The sequence below is a fragment of the Chiloscyllium plagiosum genome, unplaced genomic scaffold (genome assembly GCF_037043375.1).
Source record: "Chiloscyllium plagiosum isolate Xiang-an unplaced genomic scaffold, Cpla_swu_hap1 HiC_scaffold_19, whole genome shotgun sequence".
In the NCBI taxonomy this organism is placed as follows: domain Eukaryota; kingdom Metazoa; phylum Chordata; class Chondrichthyes; order Orectolobiformes; family Hemiscylliidae; genus Chiloscyllium; species Chiloscyllium plagiosum.
In genome coordinates, this window is record NW_028270157.1 from 46,346,546 (window position 1) to 46,365,318 (window position 18,773).

The window sequence follows — 18,773 nt, forward strand, 5'->3', positions numbered from 1 at the left end:
AAAACTTCTTCCCTGTTGTTCTGGCTCTGATAATGTATTTACTGTCTTGGTTCATTATTCTGCATGTCTTTTGCACAAGCTCTGTAGTTTGTATGATTTGCAGGACATTTCCTTCTCTCTATGAACTCGTTGCCCACAGCTCTTAAAATGTTGTAACTGAAACTGTCCAGAATATTCCAGCTGAGATCTAACAAATGTCATATACAGTTTCAACATCCTCCCCTTGTTTTTCTACTCCACACTCATTTTAATAAAACAATAAATACTGTGTGTTTACTTGCTACTTTCTCTACCTGTCCTGCTACTTTCAGTGATCTGTGCAAATACACTTCAGTCCTTCTGCTCCTACAATTCCCCCTGCATACCAAGACCCAGATCACTAATATAGAAAAATCACACAACACCAGGTTATAGTCCAACAGGTTTATTTGGAAGTACTAGCTTTCGGAGCACTGGTCTTTCATCAGGTAGTTGTGGAGAATAAGATTGGAAGACGCAGAATTTATAGGAAAAGCTTCCAGTGTGATGTAACTGAAATTATATATTGAAAAAGACCTGAATTGTTTGTTAAGTCTCTCATCTTTTAGGATGACCATGTCAATATCAGTTCTTTCAAATGTAAATCACAATTTTTAAAAAAAAAAGTTACATTTCCAAGTGAACTTTAACAATTGGTGTCATGTCAGCCCAGATAATGTATTGAAGGGCTAAGCTCCCTGTGAGGCTGTCTGTGCCACAATGATCAGACTGATTCTAATCTAAAAAATGGATTTACAGAATCTTACATGGATTCATGCAGTTTTTGAGCAAAGTAAAATGTAATTCTGCCAGTACAAATTCACCCCACAAACTTATATGTATATGTGTGTGTGTGTGTGTGTGGGCGCAGGGGGGTTATGAATGTCTGTGAGAAAGTGTGTATGTGAGTGTAAAGGGGTATAAGTCTGTGAGAGGGCGTGTGTGGGAGTGTCTGTATGTGTCCGTCTGTCTGTGTGTGTGTATAGTGCAACAGGGTCACCTGTGGTGTGACATGAATCCAATGTCCAGGTTGAGGCCATCCTCATGGGTACCGACCTTGGTTATCAGCCACACACACACACACTCTCCTACAGACACACACACTCACACAGACCCTCTCTCATATGCTGTCAAAAGCACACTTTTTCTTCTTCACCTTAATATCTATCTTCTTTATCATTCAGGAAACTCTGGATCTGTTTGATATTACATTTCCCATTTGAGTAAATATGGTGTGACTGTACCCAGATCACCTCTTTGAAGATACCCCATGGCTCATTAACTCATTTTCCTGTTAACCTTCCATTCCGGTCAATTCTAAGGACTTTCTGAAGATTGAACTTTAAGCTGGATGGTCAGCATTGTCATCTGCCCATTTATGGATATATGTTTTCTCATATTGTCTATAGTCTGTGATATTCTGAGCTTGTCCCTTCTAAAATAATTCTTCTTATACTTTGCAATGTGTAGAACCCCCAAATAAGTGAATCAAGCATCATTCTTTTCATCAAAAATGCAATCTATTAATTTTTAAAAAAATAGTTGTGTTGTGTCGGGGGTGGCCTGTGAACTTTTTGTAACATGGGACATCTCAGAAGCAAAAACTATAGAGAACCGCTGGCCATGAGAAGGTAACCACGCCCATAGTTTCAGTATTTAGGTCTCTGCTCTGTGTTCTTATTTATCATGCACTAAGTTCCTGAAAAATAACACCAACTAATGATGGGAAGAGTAATCTTATTTACAAAGCTAAAAATCACACAGCACCAGGTTTATTTGGAAGTACAAGTTTTCAGAGTGCTTTCTCCTTCGTCTGGTAGCTAGTGGGGCAGGATCATAGGACACAGAATTTATAGTAAAAGATCAAAGTGTCATACAACTGATGCGAAATATTGAACAAATCTAGATCGCTGTTAGGTTTTTAATGACTTAGAATGGGGATACAGGCTTTGAGTAACTAACATGCAAATCCCAGACATTCTTTCAAATCACAGTCCCGAGATAAATTTATTTAAATTCAGTTTGGGACTGGGGCATCACTGGCTGGTCAGCATTGATAGCCCATCCCTATTTGCCCTTGAGAAGGTGCAAATAGGGATGGGCTATCCAAAGTGCCTGCTGCCCTAGTCCTTTTAGGTGGAACTGGTTGTGGGTTTGGAAGGTGCTGTCTAAGGATCTTTGGTGAATTTCTGCAGTGCATCTTGTAGATCGTACATACTGCTGCTACTGAACGCTGGTGGTGGAGCGATTGAATGTTTGTAGATGTGGTGCCAACCAAGTGAGTTGCTTTGTCCTGGATGGTGTCAAGCTTCTTGAGTGTTGTTGGAGCTGCACCCATCTGGGCAAATGGGGTGTATTCCATCACACTCCTGACTTGTACCTTGTCCATGGTGGATAGATTTTGGGGTGTCAGGAGGTAGGTTACTTGCCGCAGCATCCCTGGTCTCTGACCTGCTGTTGTAGCCACTATGTCTATGTGGTGAGTCCAGTTGAGTTTCTGGTCAATGGCAACCCCAAGGATGTTGACAGTGGGGAATTCAGTGATGGTAATACTGTTGAATGTCATGGGGTGGTAGCTAGATTGTCTCTTATTGGTGATGGTCATTATCTGGCATTTGTGTGGCGCAGATGTTTCTTGCCACTTATCAGCCCAAGCCTGGATATTGTCCATATCTTGTTGCATTTGAGCATGGACTGTTTCAGTATCTGAGGAGTCGCAAATGGTGCTGAACACTGAAGCATCAGTGAACATACCCACTTCTGACCTTATGACAGAGAGAAGATCATTGATGAAGCAGCTGATGATTGTTTGGCCTAGGACACTACCCTGAGGGACTCCTGCAGAGATAGCCTAGAGCTGAGATGACTGACCCTCCACAACCACAACTATCTTCCTTTGTGCCAGGTATGACTCTAACCAGTGGAGTGTTTGCCCCGATACTCATTGATTCCAGTATTGTCAGGGCTCCTTGATGCCATACTCGGTTAAATGCGGCCTTGATGTCAAGGGCTGTCACTTTCACTTCACCTCTGGAATTCAGCTGTTTTGACCATGTTTGAACCAAGGCTGTAATGAGATCAGGAGCTGAGTGACCCTGGGCATCACTGAGCAGGTTGTTCCCTGAGCAGGTGCTGCTTGATAGCCCTGTTGATGACTCCTTCCATCACTTTACTGATGACAGAGAGTAGACTGATTGGGAGGTAATAGGCCGGATTGGATTTAGAATGTGGAACATGGAACATTACAGCACAATACAGGTCTTTCGGTCTTCGATGTTGCACTGACCTGTGGAGCCAATCTGAAATCTATCTATCCTAAACTATTCCATTTTCATCCATATGTTTATTCAATGACCAATTAAATGCTCTTAAAGTTGGATTTTTCTTACTACAGTTGCAGGCAGGATATTGCACATCCCTACTCATCTCTGAGTAAAGAAATCACCTCTGACATCTGTTCTATATCGATCACCCCTCAATTTAAAGCTATGTCCCCTCATGCTAGCCATCACCATTTGAGGAAAAAGGCTCTGAATGTCCACTGTATCTAACCCTCTAATTATTTTATATGTGTCAATTAATTCACCTCTCAACCTTCTCTCTAATGAAAACAGCCACAAGTCCCTCAACCTTTCCTCCATACGAGGCAACATCCTAGTAAATCACCTCTGAACCCTTTCCAAAGCTTCCACATCCTTCCAAAATGCAGTGACCAGCACTGTATGCAATACTCCGAGTGCGGCTGCACCAGAGTTTTGTACAGTTGCAGCATGACCTCGTGGCTCTGAAACTTAAGCCCTCTACTATTAAAAGCTAACACACCATATGCCTTCCTAACAACCCTATCAACCTGGATGGCAACTTCCAGAGATTTGTCCTGCTTTTTGTGTACAGGACATACCTAGGCAATTTTCCACATTGTCGGTTAGATGCCAGTGTTATAACTGCACTGGATGAGCTTGGTCAGGAGAGTGGCAAGCTCAGGAGCACACATCTTCAGTACTATTGCCGGAATGCTATCAGGGCCCATTGCCTTTGCAGTATCCAGTACCTCCAGCTGTTTCTTGATATCACGTGGAGTGAATCGAATTGGCTGGAGACTGGTATCTGTGATACTGGGGACCACTGGGGGAGCCGGAGAAGGATCATCCACTTGGCACTTCTGACTGAAGATTGTTGTGAATACATCAGCCTTATCTTTTGCACTGATGTGCTGGGCTCCTCCATCATTGAGGATGGGAATATTTGTGGAGCCTCCTCCTCCAGTGAGTTATTTAATTGTCCACTACCATTCACAACTGAATGTGGAAGACCTTTTGCCCGAAACATCGATTTCGAAGCTCCTTGGATGCTGCCTGAACTGCTGTGCTCTTCCAGCACCACTGATCCAGAATGTGGAAGACTGCAGAGCTGAGATCTGATCCATTGATTGTGGGATTGCTTAGCTCTGTCTATCACTTGCTGTTTGGCACGCAAGCAGTCCTGTTTGGTGGCTTCACCAGGCTGACACCTCATTTTTAGGTATGTCTCATGCTGCTCCTGGCATGCCCTCCTGCACTCTCCATTGAACCAGGGTTGACCCCCTGGCTTGATAGTAATTGTTGAGTGGGGGATATGCCAAGCTACAAGGTTGTAGATTATGCTGGAGTGCTGCTATTGATGGTTCACACAGCCTCTTGGATGCCCAGTCTTGAGCTGCTAGATAGGTTCAAAGTCTGTCCCATTTAGCACGGTGATAGTGCCATACAACACGATGGAAGTTATTCTCAATGTGAAGGCAGGACTTCATCTCCACAAGGACAGTGTGGTGTCAATTATACCTATACTGTCATGGACAGATTCTACTGCAGCCAGCAGATTAGTAAGGATGAGGTCAGGTATCATTTATCATCTTGTTGGTTCCTTTACCATCTGCCACAAACCCAGTCTAGCAGTTATATCCTTTAGGACCCAACCACTTCAATCAGTAATGCTGCTGTCAAGCCACTCTTGATGGTGGACATTGAAATCCCTCACTCAGAGTCCATTTTGCACCCTTGCCACCTGAAGTTTAATCTGAATAGGTGTGAGATGATGCATTTTGGAAGGCCAAATACAACAGGAAAATATAAAGTAAATGGCAGGACCTAAAGCAATACTAATATATAGAAAGTGGAAACACAAGTGGATAAGATGTTAAGGAAGGCGTAAGGCATGCTTGCCTTTAGCGGTCAGGGCTTTGAGTATAAAAATTGGCAAGTCATGTCATAGCTTTATAAAACTTAAGTTAAGCCACATTTGGAGTACTAAGTGCAGTTCTGGTCGCCAGCCTATAAGAAGGATGTGGAGAGGGTGCATAAGAAGATTATCAGGATGTCAACTGGATTGGAATGTATTAGCTATAAGAAGAGATTGGACAAACTTGGATTTGTTTTTGATAGATAGGCCGAGGGGCAACTGGGTAGAAGTATATAAAATTATGAGAGGCATTGATAGGGTGGATAGTCCGAGTCTTCTTCCCAGGGTGGAAATGTCAAATACTGATGACATGTGGTTAAGGTGAGGGAGACAAATTCAGAAGAGATGTTTGAAGCAAGATTTTCACTCAGAGGGTAGTAGGCACCTGAAACATGCTGTCAGGGGAGGTGGCAGAAGCGGATAAGATAACAGCATTAAAGAGGCATTTAGGCAGACATATGATTACTAGGGAAAAGAGATAAATGGACAATGTGCAGGCAGATGGGATTAATTTAGAATGACATCATGGTCAGCATAGACATGGTAGGCCGAAGGGCCTGTTGCTGTGCTGTAATATTCTATGTTCTGTTTTCAAAGTTTGATGTTCTATTTGCAGATGTTGCTTTAAACAGATGTCAATGAGGTGTGTCATAATGTGCTTCTTATCTTAAAAGAATAAGCTGTTACTCATAAATTCTGCAGTTTAAAACCCAAGGACTCGTTTAACTTATAAGATTTAGGATGTATCTTGCCTCACCATTTTCCACACCATATTTATTATTCCACTTTTAAACATTGACAGTTAGTACAAGGATATCAGAAGAATGTAAGAAATCGCTCTTCCTTCACCAATGATTACTAATCACATATTCTTTAATCACTACAAAATTTCAATGTGCCTTCTGATACTTTTGCTGGCTTTTGCTATTTATAATTTGCTTGGTGAATGGCATTAAATGTGGGGTAATTAAAATTGTGTTTGCGTTATTCATGAAATGGTGTCTTGGCCTTGATTGGCTGGCAAAATACATGTGTTTGTAAAGAGTTTCTTAAAATATCAGAATAACTAAATTTTAAACTAAAATGTATACTATATAAAATCCTCATTTAAACCAAATTGTTCCCATTCAAACCTTTCAATCTTTGACTGATACAATGTTCCAATGAAGGTCGTCATCAACTTGATGAACAGTACATTATCTTTTGGCTCGACACTCTACATCCTTCTGGACTTAACACTGCATTCAACAATTTTAAATCATTGCCTCTGCCCCCAGTAAGTTTATTGGTTTTTGGTTCAGTTTCCTCTTTTTCTTTATTGCTTTCCCATTGCATGTGGGTGGCTGTTATGAAACATTCACACATCACGTGGATATAATATTTGTTTCTTTACATTATCCATCACAAGTCCTTTAGGCTTTTGTATCATTGAACTTTTTGTAATTTAATCTCTACTGCACTTCACCCTATCACTGGCCTCTCCTTTAGTTTATCTTTCCCCTCCCCTTCTTCACTAGCTCAAAGGAGGCCTAGCCACATTCCATGAATAAATAAAATAGTATTATATTTCTATCTTTCACCAGTTTGATGAAGAGTCATTGACCTGAAATATTAACTCCCTTTTTCCCACATGTGTTGCCTGATCTGTTGACTGGTTCTGGTATTTTCTGTATTTGTTCCAGGTGCCGACTGTTGTGTACACAGACATCTCAATGTTTAGTTTTGCCTATTTTGCAAAACAGTTTCACTTCATATTTGCAGTAAAATTGATTTAGTAATGTCTTACTTTGATTTGTTCCCAGGCCTGGCAGGATATTGGTCTGCCCCTTTCCACAACCAGCAATGAGGCTTGCAAAATGTATGATGCTTTTCTGTCACAGGTAAGGCTTCAGCATTAATAAAATGTGTTAAATCCATTGACTATTATCTTTTGCACTCCCACACTCAAAAATAATCAAAACTTGAGTTTCAAAACTCAAAATTAAACAAAATTTACAGCATAGAAATTGTCCATTTGGCTGACTGATTAATGCTGGTATTTGTGCTTCACATGAGTGCCCACATTCTGCTCCCGATCCCCATTTAGACCCATCTCATCCCATCAGTGTTTATACTTTTTGTTCAGTACATCTAATCCATATTGTGTAGCAAAATTCACATCTTCATTTTTAATACAGTAATCAGGGAACGTTCAGGCTGATGATTGAAATTGCAACATTATATGAAAAATGAATTGGTCTAATAGAGTTGGTTGGAGGATGGAAGTACACTGGGGTTAGCAGTGCAGGGAAGCAAGAAAGTAGAATAAGCTTAAGAGGGAAGAAAAACTACAATTAAGAGACAAGGAGGATTGTCAGAAGAGCTGAGTAGAATTCAAGGGAGTCAGTAATTGTCAAGGATAAATGAGAATGTGGAGTTGAGGTCAAAATCAGATCAGCAGTGATCTAGTGGAATGACAAAGTGGATAGAGGGACTGAATAGTCTCCAATACTTGCCATTTAGGAGCAATTTATTGCAGATGCTGGAATCTGCACTGAAAACAAAAAAATGCTAGAAATCACGGTCAGTCAGGCAACATCCATAGAGAGAGAGCAAGTTAACATTTCAAGTCTAGATAACTCTTCATCAGAGCTGAGGCCGAGGATTGGCAGATGGAGTTTCTTTTGGATAAATGTGTGGTACTGTATTTTGGAAAGGCAAATCAAGGCAGCACTTATACATGTAATGGTAAAGTCCTGGGAATGTTGCTGAACAAAGAGACCTTGGAATACAAGCTCATATTTCCTTGAAAGTAGAGTCACCGTTAGATAGAATAGTGAAGAATACATTTGATATGCTTACCTTTATTGGTCAGTGCACTGAGTATAAGAGTTGGTTGTACAGAACATTTTTTAGGCCATTTCTGGAATACTGCGTGCAACTCTGGTCTCCCTCTGTAGGAAGAATGTTGTGAAACTTGAAAAAGTTCAGAAAAGATTTACAAGGATGTTGCCAGGGTTGGAGGGTTTGAGCTATAGGGAGAGGCTAAACAGGCTGGGGCTGTTTTCCCTGGAGCATCGGAGGCTGAGGAGTGACCTTACAGAGGTTTATATAATCATTAGGGGCATGGAGGGTAAATAGATAAGGCCTTTTCCCCAGAGTAGTGATGTCCAAAACTAGAGGGCATAGGCTTAGGGTGAGAGAGGAGACATTTAAAAGGGAACTGAGGGGGCAACTTTTTCACAGAGAGTAGTGGGAGTACAGAATGAGCTGCCAGAGGAAGTGGTGGAGGCTGGTGCAATTACAACATTTAAAAGGCATCTGGATGGGTGGGTTTAGAGAATGGGCAGGCCACTGTTGGAATATTGTGTGCAATTCTGGTCTCCTTCCTATCGGAAAGATGTTGTGAAACTTGAAAGGGTTCAGAAAAAATTTACAAGGATGTTGCCAGGGTTGGAGGATTTGAGCTATAGGGAGAGGCTGAACAGGCTGGGGATCTTTTCCCTGGAGCATCGGAGACTGAGGGGTGGCCTTATAGAGGTTTACAAAATTATGAGGGGCATGGATAGGGTAAATAGGCAAAGTCTTTTCCCTGGGGTTGGGGAGTCCAGAACTAGAGGGCATAGGTTTAGGGTGAGAGGGGAAAGATATAAAAGAGACCTAAGGGGCAACCTTTTCACACAGAGGGTGGTACATGTATGGAATGAGCTGCCAAAGGAAGTGGTGGAGGCTGGTACAATTGCAACATTTAAGAGGCATTTGTATGGGTATATGAATAGGAAGGGTTTGGAGGGATTGAGCAAGTACTGGCAGGTTGGACTAGATTGGGTTGGGATATCTGGTCAGCATGGACAGGTTGGACTGAAGGGTCTGTTTCCATGCTGTACGTCACTATGACTCTATATGGGCCAGATGCTGGCAAAAGGGACTAGATTTATTTAGGATCAGCATGGACACATTGGACTAAAGGGTCTGTTTCCATGCTGTATATTTCTATGACTCTAAGTACAATTTTTTTTTATAAAACAAGGCTGATAAAAATGGAGTTGTGAAAGGAGGTAATTTATTACTTTTTAGCAATCTTACACAGAATGGGAGAAATGGGAGAAAAAACAATTTTGAGAGAAGTTGACATTGATTGGGGTGAGAAATCTCTGCCTTTTTGCAACGTTGGTGTTTCAGAAATCCATGATTTTAAAAGTATATCCTGGTGCTTGTACAGGACTGATAAAAAAAAAACAGCATTCTGGTGTCAGTCTGTGAGAGGGGAACTGACTACTTTGTTGTAAATGGAGGAACAGTAAATGCAAGAGAGACAGAGCTGTTCATCCAATCTCAGATTTTGACTGCTCTATCTTCTTTGACTGTGAATCCTCTGTTCAGCTAAACTGTCAAACCTAGGATGATGAAGTGGAAAAATAATGTGGCCAATGCTCAATTTTTCACACATTCTGGAGTGGCTTGGTCATAGATTGCTGCCAACACCTGTAATGATACCTCTTGGGGAATTGAATAAACTAAAACAGTGTACTAAAAGACCTGAAATGTTAACTCTGATTTCTCTCCATAGATGCTGCCAGACTCGCTGAGATTTCCCAGCATTTTCTATATTTGTTTCAGTTTCCAGTAGGTGTAGTTCTTTCTTCTATACAAAGTACTGTAGTGTTTTGGTTCTTCACTCCTGCAATGACTTTGTACATCGCTTATTTCCTCAAAAAATTTTCAGATCTTTTTGTCATTGGCCACTCACACGCAGGTCTTTTTCTTTTGGTCACTTTCCTCCCTGAGATATATTAATTAAACTAATCAGAAGTCAATTAACAAAGTTACATAAATATAAATGTAAGTTAACCACCTGAAAGAATTCTTATGTATCGGCACCATTCATTAAATAAAGATCACAATAAACAACAAAAATAAAATGAGTGCTTCTCTCTCAAAAATTTTGAAAAATGACATAAAAATAGGGTCACTTTGAGGAAACTGAAATAAATAAAGACCATCGGAAAGGGATGGCAAGAAGCGGCTCAGGACAGAAAAGCTTTTCATTGCTTACCACAATGGGTATGACACACAACAGGCCTTCATTTCCTCAAGGCCAGTGAGGTGAGCAGATTGGGTGAATTAGCCAGCAAAGCAATTGAGCAAAGGCAATTAAGCTGTAAGCAAAAACAGTCAGAATGATCCAGTATTGATGCAATTATTAACACGTGGGAGATCACAGCAGAATTTACAAATAAAAGCAGGGATTCTGACTTTTGCAACAGTGTTAAGAAGAGAGTGTCATCCCATGAAGAAATCTAAGCCAATGTCCAAAATGCAGTTTAATCCCCTGGAGATTGAGAGAGGGTTAATTTAAATAAGCAGTGAAGCAGAATTAAAAGCATCAAACAATTGTGGTTTCATTTAGCGGCAACACTTCTTCTGAAGGATGTCTTTTTTGTGGAAGTATATAACTTTTGAACTGGGGCCTAATTCAGTACCAGACACTAATGGATTGCTGTCAATGTTACTGGAGCAACAGGGCCTTTGTGGCCTTGTGGTTAGCAGCAAGCCATTATTCACAAAAAAGTTTCATGTTAGCACATACATCTAGCTTCAAAATGTGTCTGTGAGTGTAAGCCCAGAGCTGGCATGCCACATGTTGAGGCAGTTTGAGGATTTCATTAAAGAACATTTAAAATATAATTATTCAGTATACGTGGGTATTGCAAATCACTAATTGCCCTGACTAAGGTGGTGATGAGTTGCCTTCTTGAACCACTGCAGCCCTTGGAGTGTAGGGATAGCCACAATACTGTTAGGAAGGCTTTGTTAGGAAGGCCTTTTTTTTAATCCAATGACCATAAAGGTTCAGTGTTATAGTTCCGCGTTAGAATGTTGTGTCACTTGGAGGGATATTTGCAGATGGTAATATTCGCAAGCATCTGCTGCCTTTATCCTTCTTGATGGCATCCATTGTGGCATTGGAAGGCCTACCTAGGTACCTTTTGTAGGTGTAAGTGGCAACTTAAAGCTAATTAACTAGTTTATTCATTCAAGTGCTTTTGAAGGAGCCTTGATGAGTTACTGTAGTGCATCTTGTACATGATATATACCGTTGCCACTGTGTGTCAGCAGTGAAGGAAGTGAATGCTGAAGGTGATAGATGGATTGCCAATTAAGTGATCAGCTTTGTCCTCATCGGTATCAGGCTTCTTGAGTGCTGGAATGGCACCAACCAGTTAAGGAGAGAGTATTCCTGAATACTCCTAAACTGTGCACCAATCATGTCCAACTGTCCCAAAAAATAAAATGTCCAACCAAGAACTGATTAAAAAGGAATTGCATTGATTCCATAACTACTCGAATATTTTGGTCCTGATCTAGCCTAATATTAACTGTTGTGCCACAGAAGTATTGTTGTCAATGATTGGTATGTATAAATAAGTATTTCACCACTTATTCCCCAGTGGGTGTCTTGGACTAATGACCCAAGTCTTGGAGGAATTGAGGGTTGTAAAACTCGGTTGCAAGCTGCAGATCCGGATTTTGGTAAGTAAAGAATTAATTTACTTTACTCATTAAGTCCCAAGCTTTTTGAGAGAGATTGAGGTTATGGGGTGAAAACTTTAAGGGAGATATTACAAGACAATCCAATGTGTAAATATTATGATTGTGACATTCCGATGCTGTATCAAGCAAAGACTTAAAAATAATAGATCTGGATGAGTAATTAGCTTTATAAAGGTCTGAAGGTTGGCAAGGTCTCATTCACTTTGTGGCTGTAAGTTTGTGAGACTTCATGAGGTTTGCCTAGTAAACAATACAAACTGAACTCCAGGCCTGAATTTTTACCAGAAAGCCTCCTCACAGGAGGTGAGAAATAGAATACTTAGACGTCCTACTTTAAACAACATATAATTATCAGTCAACCATACAGCCATTGAATCTCCCCTTGAAAAACAACATTCTCTCATCTCAAATACTAGTTAATCTGTTAAGATATACAAACAGATATTCAAAACAATAATTCCTATAGCTTTTTCATAAGGCTGTTAATTAAACAAAACCATAGATACATAAAGAACTCCTGTTGAGCTAAACCATTACAGTTTACTGGAATTCAGTCATTTTGTACATAATGGGATTACATTACGCAGCTGAATAAATGAACTCAACAAAGTCAATACATTGGATTAATTGCAGTTCCCTGCCTAGCTGTCTAGAAACCTGTTTCTTTTCTAAATGCTCAAGTTTCAGTCAGAAATATTGAGCAATTGTTCAGTCTTTTCTTAAGTCTGAGAATATCTCATTAAATCACTTTAAAGATCTCTTTAAAACTTTAAACCACTGTAAATCTCAAACCACTGTGTTCAAATTACCCATTTAAACCAGATTCAATAGTGTTGAACACAGAAGGGGTAAAGTACTCAAATGCATGGGAACATTCAGAGAATCCTGATCAATAATCATGTAGCTTTTGCAGACAAGTCCTATGATCAAGCATTACCATTAAAAATATATATATAAATCATCAAAAATTAATTCATTGCAACATTTAAAGTTATTAAGCTTTTAAACATTTCTATGGAAAAGTTCCTTGCTTCCTCTACAGACTTTCCCTAAACTTCATGCATCAACTTACTGGGCATAGTTTCCACAGTTCTCAGGCAGCAACCCAGTTTGACAAAGATACTGATGTCAGGGCAAATTGGATTTGTTGCAGTCATTTACTTGGTTGCTGTGACTTCATATTAAATGAGTATTAGGGTACAAGCTGTCTTGATTCCTGCCTCAAGGAAAATAGTGTCCATCAGAAATCAACTGATAACCAACCCCATGACTGAGCACCTAACAAGAAGGACTGTAAGATTGGATTTTATTTCTTTATGTTTCTGCTTTTCTATGTTTTGGTTTATTTTTCTGTGTTTTAAGATGGCGCTGAAGAGTGGTGACACTATACAACACTTTTCACTGTATTTTGTGACAAAATACAGGTGACAATAAATAAATAAAATCAAAGTACAAAGTTGCTGCTTTGCATGTCTCCAGTTTGGACCTCCTGAAATGCATTCAGTTAGTTTTGGGGAGGGGAAAATCCAACTCATTGTCCTATCCCTCCTTTCTCTTCCAGTAATGGGGCATGTCCTCATAAATGGAATAGAACTGACTGGTACAGGGAACTCTATTCGGCTGGATAAAGACCTGGATACTGCAGTCAAGAAGATGGTTGGACTTGCAAACACACAAGGGATCACTGAACGGGAACGTCTCCATGTTGAAGCACTGGATCTGTTTTCAAAAGGGTAAGAAGAGTTATGTAAGGTATGATTTCAATTTAATTATATTGAGGATATTCTTTTGAGCTCATGACTATCAGTTATTAGTGCTCGTTTTTATTAGTCCAGTTATTCAAAAGGCTAATCAGCTTTATACAGAGAGTGATTTTCATAAAATAGCATAATTTATACCACCCACAACCATCAGCATCAGGCGATTTTCCACAGCCAGTGCGACCATCATAAAAATAAAGTAGTTATGAAAAGTTCAGCTTGTAACATATTAAGTTTTATTTTGGGCAAATCAGTAAATCTTTTGCATCTTGTAAAAGGATAATCACGTAGAGCTGAATAAGATGTAAATCAAATATGATTTAAAATAGAGTCAGCAGCTGTTCCTTGGAAAGTGAAATGATTTCTTTCTTTATACTAACAGGAGTGTCCTATTGTCCTATCATTTGATATCAATTATAATAGATGATGATATATGTAGCTGCAATTAAGTGGTTGATTCCTGTAGGCCAATAATTGCTGAAGTAATATATTATAGAACATAGAACATTACAGCGCAGTACAGGCCCTTCGGCCCTAGACGTTGCGCCGACCTGTCATACCAATCTGAAGCCCATCTAACCTACACTATTCCATGTACGTCCATATGCTTGTCCAATGACGACTTAAATGTACTTAAAGTTGGCGAATCTACTACTATTGCAGACAAAGCATTCCATACTCTTACTACTCTCTGAGTAAAGAAGCTACCTCTGACATCTGTCCGATATCTATCACCCCTCAATTTAAAGCTATGCCCCCTTGTGCTCATTGTCATCATACTTGGAAAAAGGCTCTCCCTGTCCACCCTATCTAACCCTCTGATTATTTTATATGTCTCTATTAAGTCACCTCTCAACCTTCTTCTCTCTAACAAAAACAGCCTCAAGTCCCTCAGCCTTTCCTTGTAAGACCTTCCCTCCATACCAGGCAATATCCTAGTAAATCTCCTCTGCACCCTTTCCAAAGCTTCCACATCCTACTTATAATGCGGTGACCAGAACTGTATACAATACTCCAAGTGCGGCCGCACCAGAGTTTTGTACAGCTGCAGCATAACCTCATGGTTCCGGAACTCAATCTCTCTATTAATAAAAGCTAAAACACTGTATGCCTTCTTAACAACCCTGTCAACCTGGATGGCAACTTTTAAGGATCTGTGTACATGGACACGGAGATCTCTCTGCTCATCTACACTACCAAGAATCTTACCATTAGCCCAGTACTTTGCATTCGGTTACTCCGACCAAAGCGAATCACCTCACACTTGTCTGCATTAAACTCCATTTGCCACCTCTCAGCCCAGCTCTGCAGCTCATCTATGTCTCTCTGTAACCTACAACATCCTTTGTCACTATCCACAACTCCACCGACCTTTACTAACCCACCCTTCTACGCCCTCATCCAGGTCATTTATAAAAATGACGAATAGCAGTGGACCCAACACTGACCCTTTTGGTACACCACTAGTAACTGGACTCCAGGATTAGCATTTCCCATCAACCATCACCCTCTGTCTTCTTTCAGCAAGTCAATTACTGATCCAAACTGCTATATCTCCCACAATCCCATTCCTCCGCATTTTGTACAATAGCCTACTGTGGGGAACCTTATTGAACGCCTTGCTGAAATCCATATACACCACATCAGCCGGTTTACTCTCATCTACCTGTTTGGCCACCTTCTCAAAGAACTCAATAAGGTTTGTGAGGCACGACCTACCTTTCACAAAATCGTGCTGACTATCCCTAATCAAATTATTCTTTTCTAGATGATTATAAATCCTCTCTCGTATAACCTTTTCCAACACGTTACCAACAACTGAAGTAAGACTCACTGGTTTATAATTGCCAGGGTTGTCTCTACTCCCCTTCTTGAGGTTCAATCATTGTTTAATTAATGTTTAGTGAGAGATGTTACTAATTGGAAAGTTCTTGCAAGTTTTTGTTGGGAAAACTAATATGGATAAAATTGCATTTCTTAATATTTCACACATTTAAGTATTTGGGACAACATTTGTGAAAATTAGTGCATTTGTCAAGTTTTAAGTGAGGTATTATCCAATTCAAACTGTCTTTAATATCCTGAATTCATCTTGATAAAAGATCGTAATGATGTTTAAGCTTACCTCCTTTTAAATTCTTTAGGGCTCTTCCAAAGGCATGTAAGGTGTGGGAGGAGATTTTATTGTATCAGCCAACCGATATATTGGCATTGAAGCTGGCTCATGATACCTACTTTTATCTGGGTCTCGCACAACAGTTAAGAGATTGTCTTGCACGGGCCCTTCCTCATTGGACACCACAAATGCCACTTTATGGGTACGTATTCCATCATGCATCAGAAAATACTGTCAAAAAATATTCTGTAGCTTTGTTTTTAGGAATTACTCATCCATGTGTGTTGATGTTACTGGGAGAATGAATGTGGATATATCTCCAACATTTGAGGCTAGATTTGAAATTCAGTCATTCATGCTTCAGTCTCCCCAGAGGTAGATAGTCTTTGTTGTTCTGCAGCAGTCACCAGTATTAACACACAGAAGTCAATCAATCAAACTGTCAAATGTATTCCATTAAAGTTGTCTACAAGTGCACAAACTTATGACCGTCTGGACTCTAACTGATGGTTCATCTTCAACTTCTTAATTAATTTGGGTTATCTTCAGGCTCTAAACCAAAAGCAAAATTCAGCTGATGCTGGAAATCTGAAAACGAGCACTCAGTGGGTCAGGCAACATTTGAGAAGAAGAACACTACGGAGTTGATCTTGCAGCTATCTTGATAGTTGGCCTGAAGTACCAACTTTCCTTCCTTCCTCACATTGTCTGACCCACTGAGTGTTTTCTTCAGGTTCTGCCCTCCTTCTGTTCATCCCTCGATTGAAAAAAGACTTAGGCAGGGTTGAGGGGTTTTGTTGAATGGCTAAGTCCTGTTCCTATGTTCCTATTCTGTTCCTTCTTTACATTAATAGCTACCTCTATTCACCATCCATAATCCATAAATTTGAATCATTTTGTTTTAATTGAAACAGATATTTCTTTTATTCATCTGTCCGCTGTTTGAAAACACATCTTTGGATGGAATGATAATCAAAGTCACACTGTTGCTGTTATTCTGAAGTACAATCTGTTAAACTAACCAACTGAACTTCCTGACACCTCCAGTTAGTTTACTTTTTTTTAATGGAGTAAGTAGGAACCATTTCATTAGAAATTGGTATTTCTCACTTTCTGATGCTAAATAACAAAAAGGATGATTTCATCTGTGTAAATATTCCAATCTTGTTACCAGTGCCAGAGGAAGTGATACAGACAAGTACAATTACAGCATTTAAAAGACACTTGAACGGTACATGGATTGGAATGGTTCAGAGGTATATGGGCCAATTGTAGGCAAATGGGACTAGTTTAATTTAGGAAACATGGTCGGCATGGAGAAGTTGGGCTGAAGGGTCTGTTTCCATGCTGTATACCTCTATGACTCTATGTTACAGGATAGGATCTTTATGGCATTATCTTGGTGTCAAAAGTAAATAAATTGATGCTCAAGGAGTGTCTGCAGGTAAACGACCAAATTACACAACCACTCACTGTTTGGTAAAGTGCACATGTTGATTTTTCATGAGAAACATTCAAGAAGACTTTATTACAATTATTCCCCTTTTGAGGTGCCTGTGCATGTGGTAGCCAAACTCACTGGTGTGTAGATTGCTCAAATGTCTGCTGAAAAGACACAAAACAAAACTGCAACTATCTCAGGTTTTGCCGAGCTCAAACTATCTATTGTAAGTATGACAGATGTTTCAAGATTTCATGTATGTGAACAACAACAGTTAATTTGAATTAATAAAGTGCCCTTAACATAGGTCCTAAGGCATTTTTACAGGAAAGTTATAAGAGAAAATTTTATAAGTTAACAGATGGATATCATAGAATCCCTCCAGTTTGGAAACAGGCCATTTTGCCCAACAAGTCCGCACTGACCCTCCGAAGAGTAACACAGCCAGACCCATTCCCTAACCCAGTTACTCTACATTTACCCCTAATTAATGTACCTAACCTATGCATCCATGGACACTATGGACAACTTAGCATGGCCAATTCACCTAACCTGCACACCTTTGGATTGTTGGAGGAAACCGGAGCACCTGGAGGGAACCCACACAGACACAGGGAGAATGTGAAAACTCCACACAGTCATCCGAGGCTGGAATTGAACCCGGGTCCCGGGCACTGTGGGGTAGCAGTGCTAACCACTGAGCCACTGTGCTGTCCATATACTAGATCACGTGACCAAAACAGGACCTGTTGTGTAGTAGGATACAACCAGCAGAGTTTTGTGTGACCTCCAATTTCCTGAGGGTAGAATTTTGGAGGCGGGCTGGGAGTGTATTAGACTAATCAAGTCCCCAGGTAAAAATAGCACTGGTAAATGTTTTAGCAGTGAGTGAACTAAGGGGGAAGTTGCATCAGCATTTTCATTTACACATGCATTGCTTGAAGTAAGCTGAAGAGCAACCATGGTAGAGCATATTAATTATTTATTAAAAGTCAGCAATAAAGGCCACTGATTTGTATTAATAACCTTGTGTTCTCAACCTCTTTAGTTACTTGAAAGGGATGTACTCATTTGGGCTGGTAGAAACTAACTTCTATGATCTGGCAGAGAAAACTGCCAAAGAGGTAAGTGATAACTAAACTATTTGATAGAGAGAAAAGAATAGAGCATTTGTTTAAAGGACCACAGCATATTCACCACATTGGTGATGATCCATTGTGGTAAAATTGGTTTATTGTGTTCCGTGCAAAGAGTTAACAGAGTAATTTATGGGGCACAGAAGAAGAAGATTTCTCTAGTGCAAAATCCTAGCATAATTTTCAGTAGACACTAAACCTGACCTGATTCAAAAAGATCTGTAGATGTGTGCATGTATTGACCAGTACACTATCAGAAGAGTCATGAGTGGTTGGACAGTCAGAGATAGTAGGAATGAGTGAGTTTGGGTGACACATAATGAGGAAAGAAGGATGTAACTTTGAGAAATAATGTTCATGCAAATTTGAAGGGGAATCCTTTACGTCCTTAAGGATTTATGCTTTTTTTTCATATAGTCTGATCTACTTGCTTACGTGGTGTGACTCGTTTTACACTAATAATAAAATGGTGGTTTATTGTCGCTGAAACACAAGATATATATATATATATATATATATAGCCCGCATTAGTTTAAAATTGGCTTTGGAAG

At 39.9% G+C, this 18,773-nt stretch overlaps 1 protein-coding gene across 1 annotated transcript in view; it reads left to right on the forward strand.

Annotated features, from left to right (window-relative positions):
• The window catches only part of ttc38 (tetratricopeptide repeat domain 38), a 46,366-nt gene that overhangs the window by 1,461 nt on the left and 26,132 nt on the right, over positions 1–18,773 (forward strand). Inside the window, exons 2-6 of the mRNA XM_043709353.2 lie at positions 7,038–7,115; positions 11,667–11,748; positions 13,331–13,502; positions 15,674–15,847; positions 18,135–18,210. Of these exons, the coding sequence (XP_043565288.2) occupies positions 7,038–7,115; positions 11,667–11,748; positions 13,331–13,502; positions 15,674–15,847; positions 18,135–18,210 (582 nt within the window). The remainder of the gene's footprint in view (positions 1–7,037; positions 7,116–11,666; positions 11,749–13,330; positions 13,503–15,673; positions 15,848–18,134; positions 18,211–18,773) is intronic.